At 36.6% G+C, this 26263-nt stretch overlaps 1 protein-coding gene across 31 annotated transcripts in view; it reads left to right on the top strand.

The window, feature by feature from the left end:
* Window positions 1-26263, top strand: part of TRIP12 (thyroid hormone receptor interactor 12) — a 128849-nt gene that overhangs the window by 38514 nt on the left and 64072 nt on the right. For 20 of the 31 annotated variants that reach the window (XM_036318806.1, XM_036318808.1, XM_036318813.1 and 17 more), the window contains 3 exons: window positions 7041-7163; window positions 7966-8765; window positions 23236-23341. In XM_036318806.1, the coding sequence (XP_036174699.1) occupies window positions 7041-7163; window positions 7966-8765; window positions 23236-23341 (1029 nt within the window). Of the gene's footprint in view, window positions 1-7040; window positions 7164-7965; window positions 8766-19519; window positions 19647-23235; window positions 23342-26263 lie in introns of those variants that run through there. The other 11 variants (XM_036318824.1, XM_036318830.1, XM_036318829.1 and 8 more) reach the window with 6 other exon arrangements.

The raw sequence follows: 26263 nt of genomic DNA, 5'->3' as shown, positions 1-26263 counted from the left end.
TTGCGTTATCTCCATTTTGCATATTCCTACTAATTTAATTATATTTATAAGGAAAAATTGCATTAAACTTATTGTTACTTCTATAGTAATGAGGTGTTAAACATAGGGAAAATAGATTTAAGGAGTGAGATCTGAGTGAGAATACTTTTTGATGCCTTTGTACTAGTGAGTTTTCAAATGTTAATCTCCCTTTGTACCAGTAGATAGGTGAACTGACTTTTTAATTTGTTTAGCAGATAGTAGCCCCTCTTCTTAGAATAGTAACCCTATTTGTGGAATGATCCCCCTCAATTCTTCACGGAATGCATTTCAAATGGCAGTTACTCTTTTTCAACATGACCTTACTCGTTTCCTGGCTACCCATTGCCTACTCTTTGGCTAGAGCTGGAAGAATCTCTTGTCTTCCATCTTTCTGAGCTCAGTGATGGGACTAGGGTGATCACATGATCCAAGCTTGGAAAAACTGGAAACTTTTTTCCATTCTGGTCGCAAAGGGAAGATGTGAATCTGAAATTGCCAACTGCATATCTTCTGCCTTATGGAAGAAGGTGGACAGGCAGAGAAAAGCAAATCTAAGAGAGTATGTTTGTATTAAAGTTCTGACAAGTTTCAGTTCCTTAGTTCCTTTAGAGCTATGTTGACTTTTGCCTTCTTTAGGCTTATTTAGCTGTTTTGGTTCTAGATATATCCATGCATTATTTTATTTTATTTTATTTTATTTTATTTTATTTTTTGCATTATTTTAATAAAGCCTCTTTTGGCTTTCGAGTTGAGTCTTAACCATAATGTAATACAGACCCAGTATAAGATTATATTTATTTATTTGTTGAATGCTATGCTAGTAAGCACTGTGCTAGATGGTAGTTATAGAAATGAGAGTAGAATAGCCTTTGTTACAAGCAGTTTCAACTCAGTAGGGAAAATGGGCATGTAGGTGATTGTTAGACTTGGGTGAGAAACATTTCTAGACGATGATCTCATTGATCTGGGCTCTGAAGGCTGAAGAAGCAGTTGTGAAGCAGATTGTACATCAATTGTATTCTTCTCTACTTAAAATCGTAATGTGTGGAATCATTAGTTACTACCAGAGTTTGGATTTATTACTCATTCTTCTGTGTCACTTGTTGCTTTGATCATAAGTTGTAGTTGTTCAACACTGCCTTGGTAATGCTGAGAAGGTTATTCTGACCCATTAGGTCTCGGGTCTGCAAGGCAAGATTTATAGTGTAGTGTTAAATTGTGCGTGGTTGTGGCATGGTGGTCTAAGAAGGAACAGTGATTGCTTTTCTCTAGTTGAAAGTTGAGCACATCCTATATAATATCCTATATAATAAAGAGGTAATATGCAAATTGATGTTACTCCCTCACAAGATGGCTGCCTATGACCAGGCCAGCAGAGGGGTTAGTGAGGAACGGCCAAACAGCTAAACAAGCAGGCTGCGTGGGGCGACCAGGCTGGCAGGGGGGTTAGTGAGGGACAACCAAATGACTAAACAAGCAGGCTGCGTGGGGTGACCAGGCCAGCAGGGGAGGCAGTTGGCTGCAACCAGGCAGGCAGGAAGGTGAGCAATTAGGAGCCAGCGGTCCAGGATTGTGAGAGGGATGTGTGACTGCTGATTTAGGCAGTTGGACATCCCCCAAGGGGTTCCTGATTGGAGAGGGTGCAGGCTGGGTTGAGGGGTTCCCGCTGCCACCCTGTACATGAATTTCGTGCACCAGGCTTCTAGTTAGATTATAAAACAAATTTGAAGGTATAATTAAGCTCCAAATAATTTATATTTGGTAATATATAGTTGTATTTGAGTTGTGAATGTATCTGGAATAGAAATTAATTTCAAACACAATTTAAGACTTGTAATGTAAGGAATTAACTACTTGTTACTAGCCACTTTTCTCATTTTCCCTATGTGCTTTTTTTTAATCCTCACCTGAGCATATTGATATTTTGAGAAATAGAAAGAGAGAAAAACAAACATTGATTGGTTGCCTCTTGTATGTGCCTGGATCAGGAATTGAACCCTCAGCCTTTTGGTCCATAGGATGATGCTATAACCAACTAACTAGCCTCTTTTAGATGTCCTCTGAATGAGAAATGTTTTTAAATGGTTAGAACTGTCTAGGATTTTACTAAATACCTTTAAAAGTAAATTAAAATATGAAAAGGGTCATTCACTATGATTTGCCTAAAAGTGCACCAGTGACATTTGAAACTTGTTTTTAATTGAAGTTAATCTTGAAAGCAAATAACCCAGAATTGATTGTAGTCTGTTCTGTTGTAATGTGGGATTTTTTAATGTGAGTGAGCCCACATACACTTGATGAATAGGAAAATATTGTAGGAAAATATTGTCACTAACATGGAAGTACTGTTGGTTCACAGACAGTTTTCCCTACAGTGCTAATATATGAACTGAAAGGCATGTAGGCTTTTGAATTAAAGAAAAATATTTGGTAATAATTTATAAGATCTTGTGGAAAATCTGAAAATATTGCAGAAATGCTTTGAATAAATGATTTAGTGCAAGAAAAAGCTAGTGATTTGCAGAACCGCTGTACTTTGCACTATTTTAAACACTTTCAGAAAGCTCAAAAACATTTACCCCTGTATTTATAAAAGAAAGAAATTGTCAAAAAGGAAAGCCTCCCCAGAAATGTATTTTTAATTTTGTTGAAGCTGGTTTTAAAAGAAAACATCTTTGGAAGTTTACACTTATAGGAGAAAGTACAAAAATAAGACTCCAAAGAGTAGACCAACTGTGATTATTGGTCCAAATGTTAGTAGAGATTTAACATTTTATTAAAGTTTATGATGTTTTTGTTGGGACCTATGAAAATAACATAGGTTTGAGTAGTCTGTGTCCAATCTTATTTTTACCATTAGCCTAGTTATTTTTAGTGGTGACTTCTCAGAACATGAGTTTTTTGAGGAACCCCCATTCAATGACCATATAGAATTTCCTGAACCACACACACCCACACCCATCCACCCACCTGACCTTGGGCTATAATTTACTAAATGGACTCATTCTTGTGCTATTAAACAATTTGTCATGAATTGTACTGTGCTGCTCTTGCAAATTTGATTCATAGTGGATGTAAATTTTACTAGATCTTAAACAGATTATACATTTAAATAACAATGTTTGGCATTAAGGTTTAATAAATGAGAGTTGGTAAAATGAGCTAAAAGGAGGCATTGAAGTTCATGTAGTGCTGAATACTGTGATGTTTTAATTGGCTATTCTAGATCTGGTATTATTTAATGGAGATTTACTTACAGTATTTTGAGCATTAATAATTTACAAATGAGTATAATAAAATAGAGCCTCACTTTGGAAGGCTCCGTATTGTTACTTTAAGGTTCCATCTGGTTGCCTCTTCTTGTGGTAAGCCAAGGGTTGGGAAACTGTGACCCCTGGGCCAAATCCAGCCTATTGTCTGTTTATAAATAAATTTGCATGGAATGTGCCATGCCCATTTATTTGTGTATTGTTTATATCTGTTTTTGTTTGTTTGTTTGTGGGTTTTTTGGTATATAGTATCTCCCACAAAGCTGAAAGTATTTACTATTTTTTAAAGAAAATGTATTAAGACTGTACTAAACAATAGGCAGGACAGTAATAATGATCAGTACTTTATAATATTTTAAGATATATTTTTAACCACTCCTCAGAATGTCACCCCCCCCCCTTTTTTTTTTTGGTTAATCTTCACCCGAGGTTATTTTTCCATTGGTTTTTAGGGAGAGTGGAAGAGAGAGGGAAAGACAAAGAGAAACACTGATGTGAGAGAAACACATTGGTTGGTTACCTCCTGCACTAGCCCAGACCAGGGCCCAGGCAGGGGAGGAGTCTGCAACCAAGGTACATGACTGACCAGAATTGAACCCGGGACCCTTTGGTCCAAAGGCTCCTCTACTGAACCAAACCAGCTAGGGCAGAATGTCACACTTAAAATAGTTTCAGGAAAGGAAGAATCAGATCAGTATGAGCTTAATTGGATTTTAGCTTATTTTAAGATCCTCAATTTCTAAGATGATTGGGTATTGTTAACCTTTTTTTTGGTATTCTGATATTGAGGGTTCACCTGCTAAATTATTTAGTTCATTGAAGTAGCGTGTTAGTAAGAACATGAAAAATGAAGAAAGAGATTTGGATGAATATATAGTTAGATGTGTTTTAAGACCAGAGAACAATTTATTTGGGTTAAAGACGGGGAACTGCTACCTCTACTAGAATCAGCGTTAGGTTGATGCTGGTCAATTTCTGTTGACAAAGAAAATGAATATTATTTTTGAGATATACTAGGGATATACTGTGACTGTTTTTTAGCATTGACATTTGAATATTTAACTGTCTATACATTATTACAAAATTGCCTAGCTTTGAATAGGTAGCATTTTTGTTTTGTTTTTTAATTTTGTATTTAATGATTTGAGAGAGAGAGAAATATCAATTTGTTATTCTACTTATTTATGCGTTCATTGGCTTAGTCTTATATGTGTCCTGACTGGGGATCAAGCTCACAACCTTGGTATGTTGGGAAGACGCTCTACCCAGTGAGGGTGATAATGTACTGTGTGTTTTTTTATATGACTTATAAATTATAATAAAAATATGTCAAGGAATATTTTAAATTTTATAACTGAAGTAGAAATTGTGATTCAATTAAGTTGCTCTGTTAGCAAACTATGAAAATTAGGATGTGTGGAGAACCTGAATGACATGTTGTCCCATGGATATTAAATTGTATACCCTGAAAATGGAACATTATACCTTCCTTTTAAAAAAATAACAAATTATTTTGAAAATTTTCTCAATCCCATTAAAAACAAAACAAAATTCTTAGGTATATTACTAGAAATATAATAAAAACAAAAGCAATTCCTAGAAATTAAATCTCTAATAAGAAACTCATGGAATAAAGCAACATTTTGATTTGCAGTAGAATAATATCTAGGAAAAATAAAGAGTAAATTACAGTCTATCAAAATCTTACAAGGTTCAGTTAGCTATACCCAAAGAAAATATATACCTTGAAAAAAAAATCATTCCTAAAGTGAAGACTAAGACACTTGAAAAACTAATCTAGAGTTTTTAAGAAGTTGATCTATATTCTGTCATAGATTAGAACCTTAAAAATGAAAATGATATTATGGATCCAAGAAATACTTCCTTTCATTGACAAGCTAAATTTCATATATTCTTTCAAGAATCCCGTATTGGATTCTGGAAAAATTGAAGAAAAAATAAAAATACTGAGATGAGAAACCTTAGATCTAAATCTTCTTGAAGAGATGGTGGAACTTGTATGATATATTAAGAACTGTATGGCACACTTACAGGTTAAATTAGAATTTTTGTGTGAGGTTTTCAGTGACTTATGTCTAAGCTCCTTTGAGATTGTGCTCAGAATGAAAGCCTTTAAAAAAATTTTTTAAACATGGTAAACAGCTTTGATATTAATGAAACTTTGTTATTCTCATTAGAGTATGCTCTTTATGTTATATATTATTTACATGGATGTTGGTTGTGAATTACATAAATTGCATCTGCTATGTTAATATCTTACCTTTATAGCACCAGCTTTTCTGGGTATATATTAATGCATGCTTCCTTTGCTTAGTAAGTTTGATATAACTATTGGCAGGAATTAAAAAAACTAACTACTGCCCTGACCGGTTTGGCTCAGTGGTTAGAGCATGGACCTGGGGACTGAAGGGTCCCAAGTTTGATTCCGGTCAAGGGCATATACCTTGGTTGCGGGCACATCCCCAGTAGGGAGTGTGCAGGAAGCAGCTGAATCGATGTTTCTCTCTCATCGATGTTTCTAACTTTCTATCCCTCTCCTCCTCCCTTCCTCTCTGTAAAAAATCAATAAAATATATTTAAAAACAAAAAACTAACTACTGAAAACTCTTTATGTCCCTCAAACTTGCTCTTAGAATAATGCTGACATAAGGATTTGGTTTATTATAAATACAGGGTAGGGCAAAAGGATAATTACAGTTTTTTTGTGTGGAAAATAATACAATAATTAAGAAACAATAATACGCCAATAAACTCTGTTTCCTGTATGTGTAACTGTAAACCTCCTTTGTCCTACCCTGTACAACTCAAATCATTTATCAGTGATGGAATCTTTAGAATGTGTTTGGATTATTTTGTTATAAATACTTTTCCCCCCCTCTTTTTTATTAAAAATATTTATTTTATTTCAGAGCGGGGGAGAGAGTGATAGAAACATCAATGATGAGAATCATTGATCTGCTTCCTGCACACCCCTTACTGGGGATCAAGCCTGCAACCTGAGCATGTGCCCTGACCGGGAATCAAACCCTGACCTCCTGGTTCATGGGTTGACATTCCACCACTGAGCCACACCGGCTGGGCTGTTGTAAATTCTTTATCTCTTTCTCAGATTTGGTTTTGGGTGTACTTTCTGTTTATAAGTGCTATAAATTCTTAGCAGATACCACTATTGATTTCATGTAAGTTTATTTACTCTTTAGTTGCTTCTAATGATTTCCTGTGTAAAATCAGCTTGAGAATTGATTTAATCTTATGCAGTTACATGCTAACCTGAATTATAATGTACAAATTGGATATCGTTAACATTGTAGGGATCACAGATTGCTATTTCTATAAACATTTTATGCTATTATAGTTACATTGGCTATTAAAAGTAGTGTTTAGATCTAAAATCTGGGTTTGCTTTTTAAAAATTGAGCATATTTGAATGTCTACAGTAAAATTGCTGAAAAATTTATTATGGCTTGAGCAACTATAATACTGCTATGCAATTATGACAGCTCATAATAAAAAATCTTAAGTCTTGGGTATTCAGGGAGTTGGTACTAAAAGGCAGTTTTTTTGCCAAATTATTTGATAGAATAATAATTTAATATAAATATTTGGGACAGGTGTAGGGTCGATAATGAAAAATTGGGAGGATTTTTTTTGAAAAAATGATTTGACTTTCACTATTGTATTTGCATCTCATTTTCCTGATAGATTTCTGTTTTGATTTTCTGCTGACAGGTCACATTTAGGGCAGGCAAAACATAAGGGATATAGCCCTCCTGAGAGTAGAAAATCTAATTCTAAGGCACCCAAAGTGCAGTCTAATACTACTGAACTGTCAAGGGGACACCTTTCTAAAAGGTAAATCTTCACATGGCTTATACATTCTCAAAGCAGAATTATTTGCATATGAATCATTGCATAATATTAAAACTTACTAGATTATGCCAAAATGTTATGATATATATTTCATTATTCTCTAAGTATAACTTTTGCATTAATGGTTTTTTCATCAACTTTGCAGTGATGTCGATGCTGGACAATGCACTTTTTCTTGCTTAGAGAGAGATAGGAGGTTCCCCTTTTTCTTAACAAATCATTATAGGCTTCTGAAATGCATTGTGCCATTTTCCTTAGATTTTAATTGTTAGAGCCATAGATCAATGATTTCTTAAGATCTAATTGGTAGGAGCCTTTGGGATGAAATATATCTGTAAAGATTTGATGATGCTACAATACAACAACTTCTAACCTTCATTTTGAAAGTGTGTAATTTAATGCTTGCTTATTTTAAGCTTGAATAAAGTAGTTTTCTTTGTAAATAGAGCATCAATATTCTAGTTTCAACTGGTTCTGAAAAAGCATTCTTTTTCCCATAATCTGAGTTCTTGTTTTGTGATTAGGAGTGTTAGTGTCAGTAATCTTTGGGCTAAAGAATAAACCTGATCTTTGGGCTAGAGAATTAACCTGATCTTTTAATACTTTTACAATCCAAAGTCAAGCTCGATTTTTCCCCCCAATTTTGAGCCATTGGAAAAGCTATGTTTATTATTGCTTAGAAAAATTTTTGTACTTATTTTAGCACTTGTTTCCATAGATTTGAGAATTTAATAAATATTATATGGCAGGCTGATATTAACTCTCTTCTTATCTAACCTCTTAGAAGCTGCAGTTCATCATCTGCTGTCATAGTTCCACAACCAGAGGATCCAGACAGAGCCAATACTTCAGAAAGGCAAAAAACGGGGCAGGTGCCTAAGAAAGACAATTCTCGAGGAGTGAAACGCAGTGCTAGTCCAGACTACAACAGGACCAATTCTCCTAGCTCTGCAAAAAAACCAAAAGCACTTCAGCATTCTGAATCTCTCTCAGAAACAAATAAGTCACATAGTAAGTCAAAAAAGAGACATTTAGACCAGGAGCAACAACTGAAATCTGCACAATTGCCATCAACAAGCAAGGCTCATACCAGAAAGAGTGGGGCCACTGGTAGTTCACGGAGTCAGAAAAGAAAGAGGACAGAGAGTTCTTGTATAAAGAGTGGTTCTGTGTCTGAGTCAACTGGTACCGAAGAGAGATCTGCAAAACCTACCAAGCTGGCTTCAAAATCAGCCGCCTCAGCCAAAGCTGGGTGTAGCACCATCACTGATTCTTCTTCTGCTGCCTCTACTTCCTCCTCATCTGCTGTAGCCTCGGCCTCCTCCACTGTACCACCAGGTGCCAGGGTGAAACAAGGAAAAGACCAGAACAAGGCCAGGCGTTCCCGTTCAGCATCCAGTCCCAGTCCCAGAAGAAGTAGCAGGGAAAAGGAACAGAGTAAAACTGGTGGCTCTTCAAAATTTGATTGGGCTGCGCGTTTCAGCCCTAAAGTTAGCCTTCCTAAAACAAAACTGTCTCTTCCAGGGTCTTCTAAGTCAGAGACATCAAAACCTGGACCTTCTGGATTACAGGCCAAATTAGCAAGTAAGTTTACGGAAAGAGCTGCTTTTTTTAAGTAAGAAAATTTCTCTTGATTTGTCAAAGTGACCATGCTTTCAAGATAGCCAGGTGTTTTGTTTCTAGTCTGAGGCAGTCTTAGATTTATTACTGTACCTGTGTCTACACAACAGTACATAATAATTGATACCACTTTTAATTTTATCCAGACAAATACAAATGCTGACTTATTAACCATGTTTTAGTGTTTATATCTTTATCTTTATAGCATCTGCTACTTAACAATATCAGGGTGAGACATCAAGTTGCATTTTCTTCTATAACCAAACACAAAATTATTCTAGTTATGAGTTGCTATTGACCAGGATCAAGCATCAGATGTGTTTTTGCATGTGTGTTGTTTTGTTTTTGGTATTGTACGTTCTTGATGTATGGAAATACTGAGTTAACTTATTAGAATAAATGCACCATATAATTTAAATTCATGCACATGTAATATTTTATGGCTTTGAAGGAGTTTAGTCTAAAGGTGAATACTTCTTATTTTCATGCACTGAGGCTCTGGGTCCTAAGTAAATGGAAAAGAATATTGCCCTTTTGAAACTTAAATTGGAGTAGAAAGAACTAATGTTTGAGAATAATATATTCAAGTAAAGATCAAACTAAATGGGAGAAATGTATCTTGAGGTACATTCTTCCTCTCTTTTTTTCTAAAAGTCTTCAGGAAGCCAGATGTTCATTTCATTAGAACTGTTGATGAACCTTTTCAATTATGCATTTGCTGTAATGCTAAAGTGTTTGTTTTTCTATTTTGAAAAGTCTAAAAAACAGAATAATACTGTGCTAATCTACAATTTTTAAGCATTTAATTTTTGTAATATTTAACCAGAAGCTTGGTTTTGACCGTCTTTTCTCCTTTTGAGTCCTCAGGAAATTTCAGATCCACATTTTCATAGGGCTGTAATTTTTCTTTTGGTTATTAGAAGATTTTATATAGCGCCTACTAGCTAAACTCTTCTCAAAATTTAGCTAGCATTGAATCAGCCTAACCTAATATTGAATTAGAACTAAATGTTAGCTTTATTTAACCCTACAACCTATGACTACTTTCAGTTGATTCAGTTGATTCATAAACTTTGACAAGAATCGTAGTTGGTACAAAATAAAATCTTATGTTTAACCTGTATCATAGGGCTATTGTAAAGGTAAGTAACATCTTTTTCTCTTAGATTGTAGAATTTTGTTTTACATCTGTATAAAATCTTTTGAATTTGAAGGTACAAGCGTTGGATTAAGATCAAGATTAGTATCTTGAAGTCAAAAGGAAATAAAGGGCTGGGTTAAAAAAGGACGGGCAACTGCCCATTGGGCCTGCCAAGGTTTTCTTGACAAGTGCCATTATCCGTCTCGGCTTTTATACCTCTTCCCTCTCTGCTTTTAAGTAGAAGCATGTGTGCATCTGTGTTTGCGTGTGTGTCTGTGTATGTTCATGTCCTCATTGTAGTATCTCTGTGATCTTAATAGACAATGGACCAGGTTGAGTTTACAATGAGTTTCATGGGATTCACTCCTCACTTTCCTGTCATCCAGTCTGCTTCACTTAAAGAGCTCATCTTTTTCAACATTTGTTTCTAGGAAGGTTCAGGCCTGGGTGAGAGCAGATTGTTGTTGAGTATCATGTTGATTCTTCTCAGTGACCAGCTTTCTTGTTTTAGAGAGAAGCTTCTTAACATGGTTTTTAACAGGAAGCTCAACCCTGCCCGTGGCTGGCTACTCAGTGGTATTTCCTTGATTGTGAAGTTGCTCTCAGTCAGGAAGCACTCAGAGTTTTGACACTGCCCCTGTGCCATAATAAAACCAGTCTAGATAGTCTAACTCTACACATGGTCACAAACTGACTTGGTGGATTAAAGATCTGTGTGTTCTGTGGTCACTAATAAAGCTTGTACATTTTCACTGCCACTGTCCTAGTTCTAAGCTCTAATTATAGTCTAAGCTGTTGAAACAAGAGAAGGGAACCAGTATGTGTTTAGCATCTAATAAGTGCCAGGTATTTTACATATGCAGTCATGACTAATTTTAAAAAGTTAAGCTTTGTGATACTTATTAATGAACATTTATTCCAAGAAGGTGAAATAACTTGTCTGCGTTACGTATTTTAAGTGGCAGAGCTAGGATTCGAAGGCAGAATGTGTGACTTTGAAACTGTTGCTTTCCTTGCTGTGCCATTTATTTTTCACCCATGTTAGTTCTCCATGTTTGCAGCATCTTTGGCTCATTAAGAGATGTTAAGATGTTAGAGGACATAAGATTTTATCTGATTCTTCTTTACTGGTATTGATTAATCTTTAGGAATGAACACCATGTGAACCAGGGATTCATATCATCCCATTCACTACTTACTTGCTTCTTTTCAAATAAGTGAAAAACATTTCTTAAAATAATAGGAAATATTTACAAGTGTCTGACAACTTTTAAAGACTTTACATGAATCATTTCATTTACTCCTCATCTTCCCTGTGTGGCAGGTACTATTATTCCCATCTTACAGGTAAGGAAACTCAGTGTCATTTGTCGAATTACCTATCGAAGGACACAGAACTAAGAAGTGTAGAAGCAAGAGTTAAATCCAGGCCATATGAATAGGACTCAAAGGATTGAGTAGATTGGGTGAGCTAAATCTAGGAAGGTTTCCTGAAGTCAGATGGGCAGGGTGAATTTTAGACACGATTGAATGTGTCACTTCAGGAAAGAGTTAATGTAAGAAGCAGTACTGCAAGAGAATTGGCAGTACTTGGTAATTTTATGTAAGACCATAGGGGCAAAGTGTGGTATCTTAGGGGAATCTCTGGGTTTCAAGTAATGGTATTTTGGGGACAGAGAGCTCTTAATATAGGGCTAAAAATCCTGAGTTTAAACCCTAGTTCTGCCATTTTATCACCTGGTGACTATGCAAAGTTTGTAACCTTTTCATTGTAAAATAGGCACAATAGCTATTTGAGGAATAAATAATGTGAGCAGACTTAGCATAGTGCTTAGTACATAAGTTGCATCACTAAATTTAGGGTGCACAGCTGAAGTTGAGTGTCTTAAGAGAGAAAAGATATTCAGAGTAGCATTTTGAGAATAAAGGATTGATAAATACTTGTCATTTATCAGTTTTAAATGTCTCTCTCCTTAGATTTGGAAGACCCTGATTTGAAGTTGTTATCTCCTAGTTTTGTGAGGCTGGACAAATAATTGGCAACCTAATCTCTAATCTTACTTGAAAAATGGTAGTACTCATTTTTGTGAAGCATAAATAAAGTAATGTATTTGAAAGAGTTTTATAAAATTAAAGCACCATATAAACAGATAATGGTGCATGAGAGTTATTGCAATATATTTGAAGTGCTTTTGTATGAATCAGGATTTTTTTTTTCACTTAAAACATTAACCTAGGGGACAGAATTAGATACAATGGATAGCAGTTGAGATTTCTGATTAGTGTCTTTCAGGGAAACAGAATTTGTGAATTACCTAAAAAGTGGATTGGACCTACACTTTGTACAATATATAGAGCATTTCAAATTGGGTAGATTATTTGTTTTCTTCCTCTTTTAAGAATCTGTGAACCTGTTAAATTAGAATGTGATATTTCCCCCAGGTAAAGGTTAATTCTAAGATAAGATTGGTCAGTAAAGCTTCATGGTAAAGCAGATTTTTTTCCAAATTGCAGGAATAACAATATTTATTTGATGTTTTGTGAAACCCATTTCCCCATGATCAAATATCACTCAAGGAGATTCAAGTTAGAAATCTTACAGTAACTTCTTAACTCAAAATTTTATACATTTATCTGTTCACCTATATTACCTTGGGAGATAGCAGTGTTCCGTGGAACATACTTTTAGTCAGAACACTTGAGTGGGGAGACTTTTCCTGTTTCGGCAACATTTATTGGCTGATAAATGCTTTCCTGGGGAGGAACTAGGGCTGGCCTAGGGGTGGTGGGAGAACTAGTGAAACAGCTACTTTTGTGATGGACTTTCTGAAGCCTGTGGCTTTCCAGCTATAGCTGATCAAAATAACTCTGGGACAAAGGTCATCCTGTATCAATTGATAGAAATCTTGAGGTAATACTCTAGAAGAGATACTGTTTATGTGATAATTTTTAATGTGCATTAGGAAATTATTCTTGCTATGTCTTTAAGCAAACAGACATTCTTAAAAACTTACTTAGCATAAATGTAAAACCAATGGGGCAGTAAAATGATACAAATGATGTTTCTTTTTTATATTTTAAATATAATATTTAAAAATATGTTCATTTGGCTTCAAAATATATTTTTCTAATTTACCTTTTTAAATTAAGCTAATTTTGAAGTAATTTGACTTTCAAAATGTGTATGTCTGAATAGTAGAAAGTGATGGATGGCATAGAAATATGCCAGAGGAAATTTGTGATCAAAATTCGGGTAATTATGGAGGTTTTTTTTACAGAAAAATTTAAAGGTATTATATTTCCGCTCTGGTGTGCCTATTTATAGAACTAGTTTCCCTTCTATTATTTAAAGTGGACATCATGTGCACATTATTAATAACATAGTCAGCAGTAGTTACCAGCTTATTTGCATCTTGAGTTTCAAACTTTCTTGGTGACTTGTGTGCAGTCTGTGGCCATTATTAGAACTAGCCAAAACCCAGGCAGATGCCGATTCTGGCAAGGTAATTCTTCTTGGTTTAGGACTCTTACCGACACTCTGAGACATATGGTGCATTGCACCACAAGCATCAGGGGAGTAAATAAGAATGAGTTGAGCAAGACAGAAGAACTTAAAAGTCAAACCCTTGGTTTTACCTAATTGGATCTTGTAGGGTCATCCCTACTGATTTTACAAAGTTGAATTATCTTTTAGTCTCCCGAGGTGTTGGGTAATAACCTTAAAAGGAAAGGGTTGAATATTAAAATTTTCTATATTAGAAGGCAGCTGTTAAAATAATTTTAACTTAAAAGTTTAATAGTTCTAATATGCAACTGCTTTGAAAAATTACCAATGATTTCTTAAGAATATATTAAATTTTAGAAAATGGGTTGCCAAAATAAAAAAAAACTGCTATGTATTTTTGTATGTCAGATTAGAATAAGAATTAGTTTAACCAAAGTACACTTTACTAAACTTACATGTAAGTTAGTGAAAACTGTTATTTTATATTCCAGCTTCTGTATTCTGTAATATTTTTGACACTTCTATTCATAAAATGTTAAAGACTAATTCAGACAATACCAAAATGTACAACTAAGAAAAATACAAAATCACTTAATTTGATCACTGAGGACTACCTCTTTCCTTGTATGTGTGTATCCTGCTTAATTTTTTTCAATGCTTAAATGTGTTTTAAAGTCATTATATAAGATTTATTATTTTAAAAAAGCAGTCTTTCTGCCACATTGCCCTTCCCTGTAGCTGATTATTTTGGTTCTTATTTTAGTCTCTAAATTATGTGCTCAAGAGGTCTACTTGTTGATTTTTTTTTTTTTTAAGTGTGAGCACTATTTCATGTCCTTCATGGAAAATTTACACCACCTCTTCACTAAACTCGTACTTGTACATCTCATTTTCCCAGTCATGAATGATGCTCAGTGTTTGTATGGATACATAAATGCTATTTACAGAGCCATGTAGGAACTTTTCCTTTCTTACACATTTTTGTTTTTCTTGAATTTAATAGTTAGTTCGTTTTTCTTTTCTTTTTTTTTCTTTTTTGTTTTTTGTGAACTGAACTCCAAACTATGCCATTGTCTAAATCTTTTCTCAAGCTGTCTACATGTATCTGTTTCAGTTCCTGAAGAAAAATGGCCTCTGGATGACTGCTCTTCTATACCTAGTTACATTGCTTTTAGCCTCAGGATTTTCTTCACTCTCTCCTTTCTCCAGCTTCCACATCATCTTTCTTGGTTTACTGTTTCGTTTTGGTGTGATATACCTTTGACTTGCTTTCTATGAAGAAGTGCTTATGAAAATTTAAAAAGCTTTTTAATTTTTGAAGATTTTGAATGCCTGAAAATAAATAAATAACCTTGATACTTGTTTGACCATTGAATATAGAGTTCTGGGTTGGAAAGAATTTTCCTTCAAAACTTTGAAGAATTAAATTACCTTTTAGCTTTCAATAACATAGATATTCTGATTCCTGTGTCCCATTTTTCTGGAAGCTTGCAGATCTTTTTCTCCATTATTTAGAAATGTCATGATATTGTCATAGCTGTGGGTTTATTTTTATTCCTGTTAGAGTGACCAGAAGTCTTGTTTTTCCTTGGGTCTGGATTTCCTCAGGAGTTTTAGCCTTAAAGTTACTAAATCTTAGGCAAACCAGGATGGCTGATCGCCTTATTGTATCTTGTTTAAGATACTGGTTTATGGACCTTATATTGGTTTTTCTACTCCATTTTTAAATAGAGATATATTTACTATCTGCAGGAATATTACAAAAGCAGTAAAGAAAAATCAAGATATTTAATATTCTAGAAAAGTTAGTGCTAAAACTTTTATTACTAAGATATTAATTAGCTAAGGTTTTGTTTTTTTGTTTGTTTTTTTTCTATTTAAAACAAAAGGGATTAGTTTTTATTTTGGAGAAGTTTTTTTTTAATTTTTGACAGATTTTAAAAATTTAGGTGAGTGCTTATACTGTTCTTTTTCTACTCACAGTCCATGTCAGTAAGCATTTTTTGTAAAGGTCCGTGTAGTAAATATTTTAGGCTTTGCTGACCACATACGTCTTTGTCATATCTTTCATTTTAACTCTTAAAAAAGTAAAAATCACTTTTAGTTTGTGGGCGATACAAAAACAGGCTGCCAGCTGGATTTGACTCATAGTCTCAAGTTTGTTGACACTTACTCTAGAGTAGAAATTTTAATGCAGTAATGACTTTTAGTCAGAAGATTTGGGCTTATGTGATAGATATTCATACCATTAAATGGAAATCGGCTTACGTGACTGGTAAATCCAAGAGATTGACTAGCTTCAGGCTTGTTTGGGTCCAGGTGCTCAAATGAAGACAGTCCTATTCATCCCAAGCCTTCCCACAAAGAATCCAGTCATTTATATATCAGCCTGTAAGAAAGTTTCTTATTTCTCTTTGGGTCACATGCCTATCCTGAATGAAACACTGGTGGAGGGGAGAGGGAATGGTGGTTGTAAAGTTGTAATTGGAAATGATTGAAATAGTCTGGCCAATTTGAGTCCCACTCATATAGTAGGAGTATACTGTGAATGACAGTTCATCAGTACCACGTGGAGAAGGGGAAGGAGATAGCTCCCCATAGAATTAAAAACAAAACAAAAAACAAGGCAGGGTGCTCAGAATCGGGTTGCTGGGCATAATATAACAGATGTCTACTTGGTCATCTTTTAATGTCACTTTAAAGTTAATGTATAAGTTGGAGAATAAAAACATTCGTGTATTTGGAAGTAGTTATACACTGAATAAAGGTGTAAGGTCAGTTTTTCCCTCCAAACAACTTTATTAAATACACTAGAGTCCTGGTGCACAAATTTGTGCACAGGTGAGGTCACGAAGGGGGTAGGGGAGGCCAGGACGTGATCGGCCCTCTGGGTGGACGGTGGGACGCCCTTGCTGGCCTGGGATCCGGATCCGTCCTGCTGACATTTGCACCTGTTGTCTGGAGCCACCTGGGAGCCGTTTTCATATTGTTTCTTCCTCACTGACCGTCTAGGGAGGTGAAGCAGCTGCGGTCCCCGAGGCTGACTTCCAGGAGGCCGGTGGTACTGGTCCGTTGGTGCCTGGCCAGTTCTCCAGAGATTGGACGTGCAAGACTACTGAGGGCATGAGTGGCTGCCGCCAGGCTGGTGGGCCACCGGGATGGGTTGGTCAGCTAAGCAGTGCTCCTGCTGTGGGCGCGTACTGACCACCAGGGGGTAGCCCCTGCGTTGAGTGTCTTCCCCCTGGTGGTCAGTGCACATCATAGCGACCAGTCATTCTGGTCATTTGGTCGCTTAGGCATACACACACACACACACACACACACACACACACTCAGCGTGCGCACGTATACCCAGTAGGTCCTCGGATTACGTCAGAGATCCGTTCCTACAGTGTGTTGTAATGCAGTTTTCTCCGTAAGTTGGAACCCACCTGCATAAGCACCTACGTCACTCACATGGAGCACATACACAGCAGTAGTGAAGTGAAACATTAAAAAACATTTAAAAGAAAGATAACGGTGCCTGACCTTTACTTGTGGTAAATAAATAATAAAAAAATAAAGCACATATGTTGAAATAACGGAACTTTTTTATATATCAATAAATGGGAGAAGGCAACATAACCACAAAATGATATACGTCGAGGACTGTCTGTAGATTGATATTTATGTTTACTTTGACTCCTTAAACAGAACAAAAGGAATCTTTAGGCAATTGGAAAGTTTTCTTAATTATTACATTGCTAAAATATTTTATTATTGGGGAGGCTATATTTTTATTGTAGGATTTTGTATTCTGTTATGTGTATATACGTAAACAGATCATGTAAGAATAAATAGGAAAAAAAAGTATGACAGTGACTATGCATCACCCAGTTGTATTTTGCTACTTTTAAAGTAACACAATTAACAGTGAAAACCTTACCTTTCCAAGGATTGGAATAATTCTACCTTTGGTGACTCTGGTAGTGAAGTAATAATCATATTACTGTTGCTCATTTCTTCTGCAAAAATGACAAAATTGGGATCATTTCAGTTTTGTAATGAGAAATACTTTTAAAATTTTGAAGTAGAAAAGAAAAATTAATTGCAAATAGAAGGTACCCAAGAACATCTTAATTCCTTTTACACTAATGGGGGTCCAGAAGATAAAATTTCTAAGGCCCTCCATCTGTTTATTTTTTAATTCTTATATTTAAAAATCCAAGTTTTTAGTTGGATACATGAGAGGTTTACTTATTTTATTTTTATTTTTTAAAAATATTTTTTATTGATTTTTTACAGAGAGGAAGGAAGAGGGATAGAGAGCTAGAAACATCGATGAGAGAGAAACATCGACCAGCTGCCTCCTGCACACCCCCCACTGGGGATGTGCCCGCAACCAAGGCACATGCCCCCGACCGGAATCGAACCTGGGACCCTTCAGTCCGCAGGCCGACGCTCTATCCACTGAGCCAAACCGGTTTGGCAGGTTTACTTATTTTATATTTCAAATATCACACTTTATAAAGGACTAATTTTTTAAAAAGATGAAGCCCTGGATTTTGAGTAAATCAGTTTGAGGCTAGGAATACTTGTTCAAAAGAAAAAACAGTAAGACATACCTACATTGTAGAAGAAAATATCAATTAGGACTTTTAAGAGAATAATACTGCCAGTTTCACCTTTATCTGAAAGAAAAATGACCATAGGAATAGCCCTGGCCGAGTGGTTCAGTTGATTGGAAAATTGTCTTGTATACCAAAAGGTTGAGGGTTCGATTCCCGGTATAGGCACATACCTAGAATGTGGATTCCATCCCTGGTCGGGGCAAGTGTGGGAGGCAACTGATAATGTTTCTCTCTCTCCTCTTCCTCACTCCCTAAAAATCAATTAGAAAACACATTCTTGGGTGAGAATTAAAAAGAAGATTATAGGAATATATTTGTAGGAACAAATTCATATATTCATATACCAATATAATAAGATGAAGGAGCTTTGATAAAAGTAATAAGTCTACATGTATACCTAACTTCATTACACAAGGCATTGTGGATAAGAATATATTATTATGAGCAGTGATATTCTGGTTGCTTCTCAGTGTGGCATCATAACAATAAGTGATCGATACAGTTTTTCTGCATTACAGAGCCTGGGAGAGAGAGAGAGAGAAATAGAGATAGATTGATTGAAATTGTGTGTGTTCCCATGCACCTGCATCTAAATTGGTTTTCAGTAAGTTGTAGGTTTATACTTACCATGTTTTCTCTTCTATTAAAATACTCCTTACTTGAGACATAGAATGAAGAAAACATATTTTAATTATATAAAAATACTTTATTTTTATAGAGAGAGTTTTATAGTTTTCTCTTTTCTTTTGCTATACAAACATATTACCTGAAGGTTTCTAAAGGAACCAAAAATCAAAGTTTTAACACTTTTCCAGAAGTATATTGAACAAATAGTATACTGTTCTGCTTCAGAACAAACTTGGGAATTGTGTAGTTATGCATTTCTAGGCAAGTCAGTTAATATTTTTGTGTGTGAAAAATAAGAATTATCATAACTTTATACCTGAAATTGCTTTTATGAAAAATTCCATAGCCGATCTAAAACTGTGAAGATATAAGAAAGTATATTCTGGCAGCATCAATTTGCTGAATGGTTAAAAAAACCCACATTTCACATTCACATTTCTAGGAAGTACTTGATTTACCCAACTATTTTATCTTTAACTTGACTGTTTTATCTTTAACTTTCCTTTTTCCAAGAATTTATATAGTTCTTCCAAGAATTGACTTAATTTGTTTAGAAATCCTGATAAGTTTCTAATTACCAGTCTTCACAACATCTGAGATGTTTCCCTGTAGTAGTTTTTGGAGAGCAGAGTATATAAAAGCTAGTTTTGTTTCCCATAATAGACTTGGGTAATGTTATAAATAGTGATACCTCTTTTCCACTAGAGAGGACTATATGTAGCAGTTCCTTTACCATGGAATTACTTTCCAGACAAAATGTTTGAGGCTATTTCTCCTAGTTTTTGGGACTACATCGAGTTATGTCAATTAGCCTAACAGTCATTTTACATTGTGGTATGATTATAACGTCAGTTATAAATATTTAACTCCAAGGATGGATAAAGAGTTCGTGCACATATGTGAAGAAATACCGTACCATACCACTCCACAGTAAAAAAGGAATGGAAGGAATAGACTAAAAGGTACAACATGAATTTATCTACAAAACACTGATTCCATTTATATAAAATTCTGTAATAGGCAATAGCAACAAAATAGCAAATCAGTGGGTGCCAGAGCCTGATGTGCTAGGGAGATTAACTGCAAGGGGCATGAACAAACATGGAAATGTTGGTTATAATTGTCTTAATTGTGGTGTTATATGGGTGAATACATTTGTCAGACTCATTGAACCCCATATAGTCAAACCAAGTATCTTTTGTCATATTGGAAATTATATTTGAAGTTGTTTAAAATAAAGTTAAACACCTAAGTATGAAATAAAATAGTTCATGAGTAGTGACGTGTAAAATAAGTTTGGTCAAAAAGTATACTATCAACCTCAAATTAGCATTAGAGCAGTAGTAGCCCACGGTTGAGTATTAAGTTGAGTATTTTATTTTGAATGCCACTGAATAGATGTCAAATTTTGTGCTTGTCCATTACTGTCTTATGCCATGTGTAAAAACGCTTTAGTATTATATGAATTAAGTTAATGACAGTAATACAGGGTTTTTAACTTGCTTTATAGCACTTTGTTTTTCAGTGTTTTAATGTAAAGTGCACTCATGTTTTTTCTCTCTCTGAATTGTATGTTTTTGTACTGTATTACTGCTTAGTCACAATTCAGATAGGTATAATTTAATATTTCCTGAAATATTAAAAATAATTTCTGAATTTTTTTAACATTAAAAAATAGTGATTCTGAATACCTGAATATATTCAGCTATTCTTCTCCCTTCCTTCTGAAATCAATAAAAATGTATTTAAAAAACTATTTATGCCCTAACCTGTTTGGCTCAGTGGATAGAGCGTCAGCCTGTGGACTCAAGGGTCCCAGGTTCGATTCCGGTCAAGGGCATGTACCTTGGTTGCGGGCACATACCCAATGGGGAGTGTGCAGGAGGCAGCTGATCGATGTTTCTCTCTCATCGATGTTTCTGTCTATCCCTCTTCCTTCCTCTCTGTAAAAAATCAATAAAATATATTAAAAAAATAAAATATTCATATTTTCATGGATTTTTTAGAGAGAGGGGAAGGGAGGAAGATAGAATCATGGATGAGAGAGAAACATGATGGGCTGCCTCCCTACACCCCCTACTGTGGATGGAGCCTGCAACCAGGGCAGGTGTCTTGACCACGAATCAAACCAGTGATCTCTTGGTGCATGGCTCAACCACTGAGCCACACTGGCCTGTCATTAAAGATTCTTGAGTAGCTTGCTTTTCACTTGGCAACTTCCATTATCCTCCTATATAATAAAAGGGTAATATGCAAATTGACCCTAATGGGGGAACTACCAGTCGCTATGACACACACTGACCACTAGGGGACAGATGCTCAACACAGGAGTTGCCCCCTGGTGGTCAGTGTGCTTCCACAGGGGGAGTGCTACTCAGCCAGAAGCTGGCTCATAACTGACCAGCACAGTGGCGGTGGTGGGAACCTCTCCCACCTCCGTGGTGGTGCTAAGGTGTCCGACTAACAGGTTAGGCCTGCTCCCAGCGGGCTCCTGGGCTGCCAGAGGGATTTCTGACTGCCAACTTAGACCCGATCCCCTGGGGGGAGCAGGCCTAAGCTGTCAGTCGGACATCCCCCAAGGGGTCCCGGACTGCGAGAGGGTGCAGGCCAGGCTGAGGGACCCCCCCAGAGTGCACAAATTTTCATGCACCAGGCCTCTACTACAAGTACCATCCCAAGTGAGTAAACTGAAGTTATAAATTAAGTCTAAATCAAGAGTAAAGAATTTCTTATCTTTCACTTTAAAGCAGTGAAATGGTAAAAAATAAATAAAAAGTAAAACAAAAAACCTTCCTGGGATCTGGAGAATTATTGTCGTACAATTGTTTTTGAAAAGTTAACATCTATTTAAGATAGCGGTTCTCAACCTGTGGGTCGCGACCCCTTTGAGGGTCGAACCACCCTTTCACAGGGGTCGCGTAAGACCATTGGAAAACACATAAATAATTACATACTGTTTTTGTGATTAATCACTATGCTTTAATTATGTTCAATTTGTAACAATGAAATTGGGGGTCACCACAACATGAGGAACTGTATTAAAGGGTCGCGGCATTAGGAAGGTTGAGAATCACTGATTTAAAATGCTGCCACAGTTCTAATGGAGATATGCTTGTTGACTTTGTAGGCCATTCAGTGTTGGAGATCTTTGTTTGAATAGAGCACACTGCACAGTATGTTATATGATAACATCGTTGGGGAAGGGTAGATGGATGCTCTGATGGCTTCCCCATCCTGTATAATAAAAGCCTAATATGCTAAGTGTCTGGTCATCTGTTCAACCAATCAAAGCATATCAATAATATGCTAATGATATGCTAAGGCCACTCAACTGCTCGCTATGATGTGCACTGACCACCAGGGGGCAGACAGTGGACTGGTCGACCAGTCACTATGACATGCACTGACCACCAGGGGGCAGACGCTCTGACCGGTAGGTTAGCTTGCTGCTGGGGTCTGACCGATCGGGAATGAGTGAGACAGGCTGGACACCCCCTGGGGCCCTCCCATCGTCCCTCCCCAGCTGGCCAACATCCTGTGTCCCTCCCTGGCCCCGATCGTGCACCAGGGGTTCCTTGGCCTGTCCTGCACCCTCTCGCAATCCGGGACTCCTCCGGGGATGTCGGAGAGCTGGTTTTAGCCTGATCCCGCAGGCCAGTTCATAAAATAGTAATATACTTACATGTTATACCTTTTTAGAACTTAATATCTATAAAGGTATTAGCATCCAAAATAACATGTGTACTTGATTCATTTTCCCCCTACCCCTCCAATTGTACAATATTCTGTAAATTGTACATTCCATAACTTTAGTTTAAGTTGATATTCCTTGCTGATAGGATGGTGTATAGTAGTGGTCAGCAACCTTTCGGACCTCTGGTTGGCAACCGCTGGTGTAAAGGAAAGAAAACATTTTATTCTCTCATAGCCTTATTTATGAACTGTATGTAAACTAGGTGAAATGGGACAGTGTAAAGACAATGTAATAAAGTGATAATGGACCCTGGCTGGTTTCTAAGTGGTTAGAACATCAGCCCAAGGATGGAAGAGTCAGGGGTTCGATTTCAGGTCAGGGACATATACCTCAGTTGTAGGCTCCATCTCTCACCCTGGTCAGGGCACATGGAGGAGGCATCAGGAGGATGTAACTGATGCATATGTGTCTCCCTTACATGGATGTTTCTCTTTCCCCTCTTCTCCTTGCCTCCACTCTCTCTCTAAAAAAAAAAAAAAAAAATCAATGGAAAAATATTCTCGGGTGAGGATAAAAAACAAGTGAAAAGTTCTGGAATATGTAGTATATACAAAAAAAAACAACAACAAAACCTCTTGGCTTTAGTTAGTGGAGAAAAGTAGTGGACGAATAGAGATGTGGTAGGAACTCTCCTAGTTTGAAAAGGCTAAGTAAAGGCAAACTCTCTAAATAAACCTGGCAGACTGCTAGAGAGGCCATGAGAAGATTCTATGGTCTTTGAACCAGGACGATGAAGAATTTTTATTTTAAGAGAACTTCTCCCTTTAAAATTTTACTTTTGCATTTCATATATATAGGTTTAAGAAAATCTACCAAGAAGCGCAGTGAATCCCCACCTGCTGAGCTCCCCAGTTTGAGGCGGAGCACACGCCAAAAGACCACGGGCTCCTGTGCTAGTGCCAGGTAATAACTTGGGTTTTTCCAGTTTATGATTAGTTCATTATCTGTGTTTTAGAATTTGTTACCTCTATAAAGGAGGGTAGATGGGTCTATGATTTTTTCCTCAAAATCATTAACTTTGTAAGATTTATAAAATTATTAAAAGTTTCACTTGAATATTGAATAAAGAAATTTATCACTATTTTTATGAATTTTTTAAAAATATATTTTTATCAGTTTTAGAGAGGGAGGGAGCGGGAGAGAGCGAGAGATAGAAACATCAATGATGAGAGAGAATCATTGACCAGCTGCCTCCTGCATGCCCAATACTGGGGATCCAGCCCACAACCAGGGCATGTGCCCTGACTGGGAATTGAACCATGACTTCCTGGTTCATAGGTCGATGCTCAACCACTGAACACACCAACCGGGCTGTTTTCATGCATTCTACCCCAATATTTGTTTACATGTTTTTGCTAAGCTTTAATTATACTAGCTTTTTTTTTAAAGGTGCTGTTTATTTTATTTTATTGTATATAATAAAATGCATATATTCATTTTTATATATATACTAGTGACCCTGTGCACGAAATTCGTGCACATTAAAAGGGAATTAATTAGAGGAAATATTTAATATTGCTATTTGCCCTTTCTCTATAATAGAAGTGTCAGAGATGAAAGAAAATTAATAAAATGTATATGAAAATAATATATACATTTATTAAGAAATAAACAGTAACAGCGGGGGATGCTGCCTCACGTCCCCTGGCCTTGCTGTGCACGCAGCGCCACTCACCCGCGCCTGCTGCACATGCAGCCTCCTGCTGATCGGTCGTTATGGCATGAGGGCCTCACATCCCCTGGCCTTGCTGTGCATGCAGCGCCACTCACCCGCGCCTGCTGCACACGCAGCCTCCTGCTGATCAGTCGTTATGGCATGAGGGCATCACAATCATTTGCGTATTAGCCTTTTATTATATACGATATGTTTTATTGTTGATGGTATTACAGATATCTCCCATTCCCCCCCACACCCCTTTACTCCTTTCTTCCCAGCCCCCCCCCCCCCCCCCACCTGGCCCCCTGGTCTTCACTATCCTATTGCCCATGTCCATGGGCTATGCATATAAGTTCTTTGGTTTATCTCTTCTTGTCTCCCCTTCCCACATCAAGGTATGTCAATCTGTTCCATGCCTCCATGCTTCGGGTCTTATTTTGTTGGTCAATTCGTTAGATTCAGCAAATAAGGGAGATAAAAAAAAGAATACTAAAAGACACACAGCCAAAGACTTAGAGGGGATATAAAGAAAAAGGGAGGAAAAGAGAAGATGAAAAATTGGCTTTATTGAATCAAGGAGGAAGCTAAAAGAACTAGTTAGTGTAGGACAGTAATGGCGAACCTTTTGAGCTCGGTGTGTCAGCCTTTTGAAAAACCCTAACTTAACTCTGGTGCTGTGTCACATATAGAATTTTTTTAATATTTGCAACCATAGTAAAGCAAAGATTTATATTTTTTATATTTATTTTATATATTTAAATACCATTTAACAAAGAAAAATCAACCAAAAAAATGAGTTCGCGTGTCACCTCTGACACACGTGTCATAGGTTCACCATCACTGGTATAAGAGGAAAAGAAGAGGAAACAGAAAATAAGTGAAATGATGAACTTAAAATGTAGTAATAATGGGTATATTAAGATATAGATAGGAAAAATAAAACAGAAAAAAAGAAAAAACAAAATAAGAAAAATTAATAACAATAAGAATAGACTGGCGTAGACTAGAATCAAAGGAAAGAGAAATTAGAGATATGGAAGAAAAAACCCAAACAACAAAAACAAAAAGTTTATTCACACACACACCAAAAAACAAAACCACATACTCAAAAACCTTTGGGTCTGCTATTTGTGGAGCTCGCTTGATTTTGCTCTGATATTGTTGGATCTGCTCACTTCGTGTGTCTATCCTGGGCCTCCTGGGAGCTTCTATAGTGCAGGCGAATGTGTGTCAGCTATCCTTTTCTGGCCCTGTGCAATCTGATTGAGGTCTGAGAGGTAGAAGACCCTACTAGTCCAGTGGTTGGGACTCCTTAGCCCAGAGGTTGGGTCTTCTTTGAGTCTCATGCCTTGATTGTCCCTGTTCTGAGCTGTACTCCCTTCCCCCATGGAGTTGGCCCTGCAGGTGTCAGCTGCAGGCGTTGGGGGTCCCACTGGCTTTCGCTTCACTTCATGATGGTCTGGGTGGTATCTGCATTGGGCACGCATGGGGTCTGTTGTCATTATAGTAGTTTTTTTATAACACTTTTATCCTTTACATTTTCCTTCATTGCTACATTGTTTTCATAGTTATTGCCAAGTAGTTGGACATTTGATTGTCTTCAAAGTTCTAGTCAACCAAATAAATCTCTAGTGAGCATCTTAATGCAGATTTGGGTTATTTTCTTAAAGGTAGCTGAATTTTCCAGTAGTGTGATTAATGGATCAAAGGGATGCCTGTTTTTTGTTTGTTTGTTTGTTTTTTAAATATATTTTATTGATTTTTTTACAGAGAGGAAGGGAGAGGGATAGAGAGCTAGAAACATCGATGAGAGAGAAACACCGATCAGCTACCTCCTGCACACTCCCCACTGGGGATGTGCCTGTAACCAAGGTACATGCCTTTGACTGGAATCAAACCTGGGACCCTTGAGTCCGCAGGCCAACGCTCTATCCATTGAGCCAAACTGGTTAGTGCAGGGATGCCTGTTTTAATGGATGTAATATTGCCTAATTAGTTTCTAAAAGTGTTGCCACAGGTTATTGAGTTTAATGAGTGAGTGGGAGAGATGTACTTCATTTTGTATACAACACCTACCTGGCAAGGAAAAATGTATTGTTTGTATTTTTTCACGTCTTTAATTCCCATCTCCCAGTTACTGTTTTGGAGCTCATTTTCAGATCAACTAC

The sequence above is a fragment of the Myotis myotis genome, unplaced genomic scaffold (genome assembly GCF_014108235.1).
Source record: "Myotis myotis isolate mMyoMyo1 unplaced genomic scaffold, mMyoMyo1.p scaffold_m19_p_8, whole genome shotgun sequence".
NCBI classification, from domain to species: Eukaryota; Metazoa; Chordata; class Mammalia; order Chiroptera; family Vespertilionidae; genus Myotis; species Myotis myotis.
Note: the sequence above shows the minus strand (reverse complement) of the source record. Positions and strands in the feature narration are given on the sequence as shown.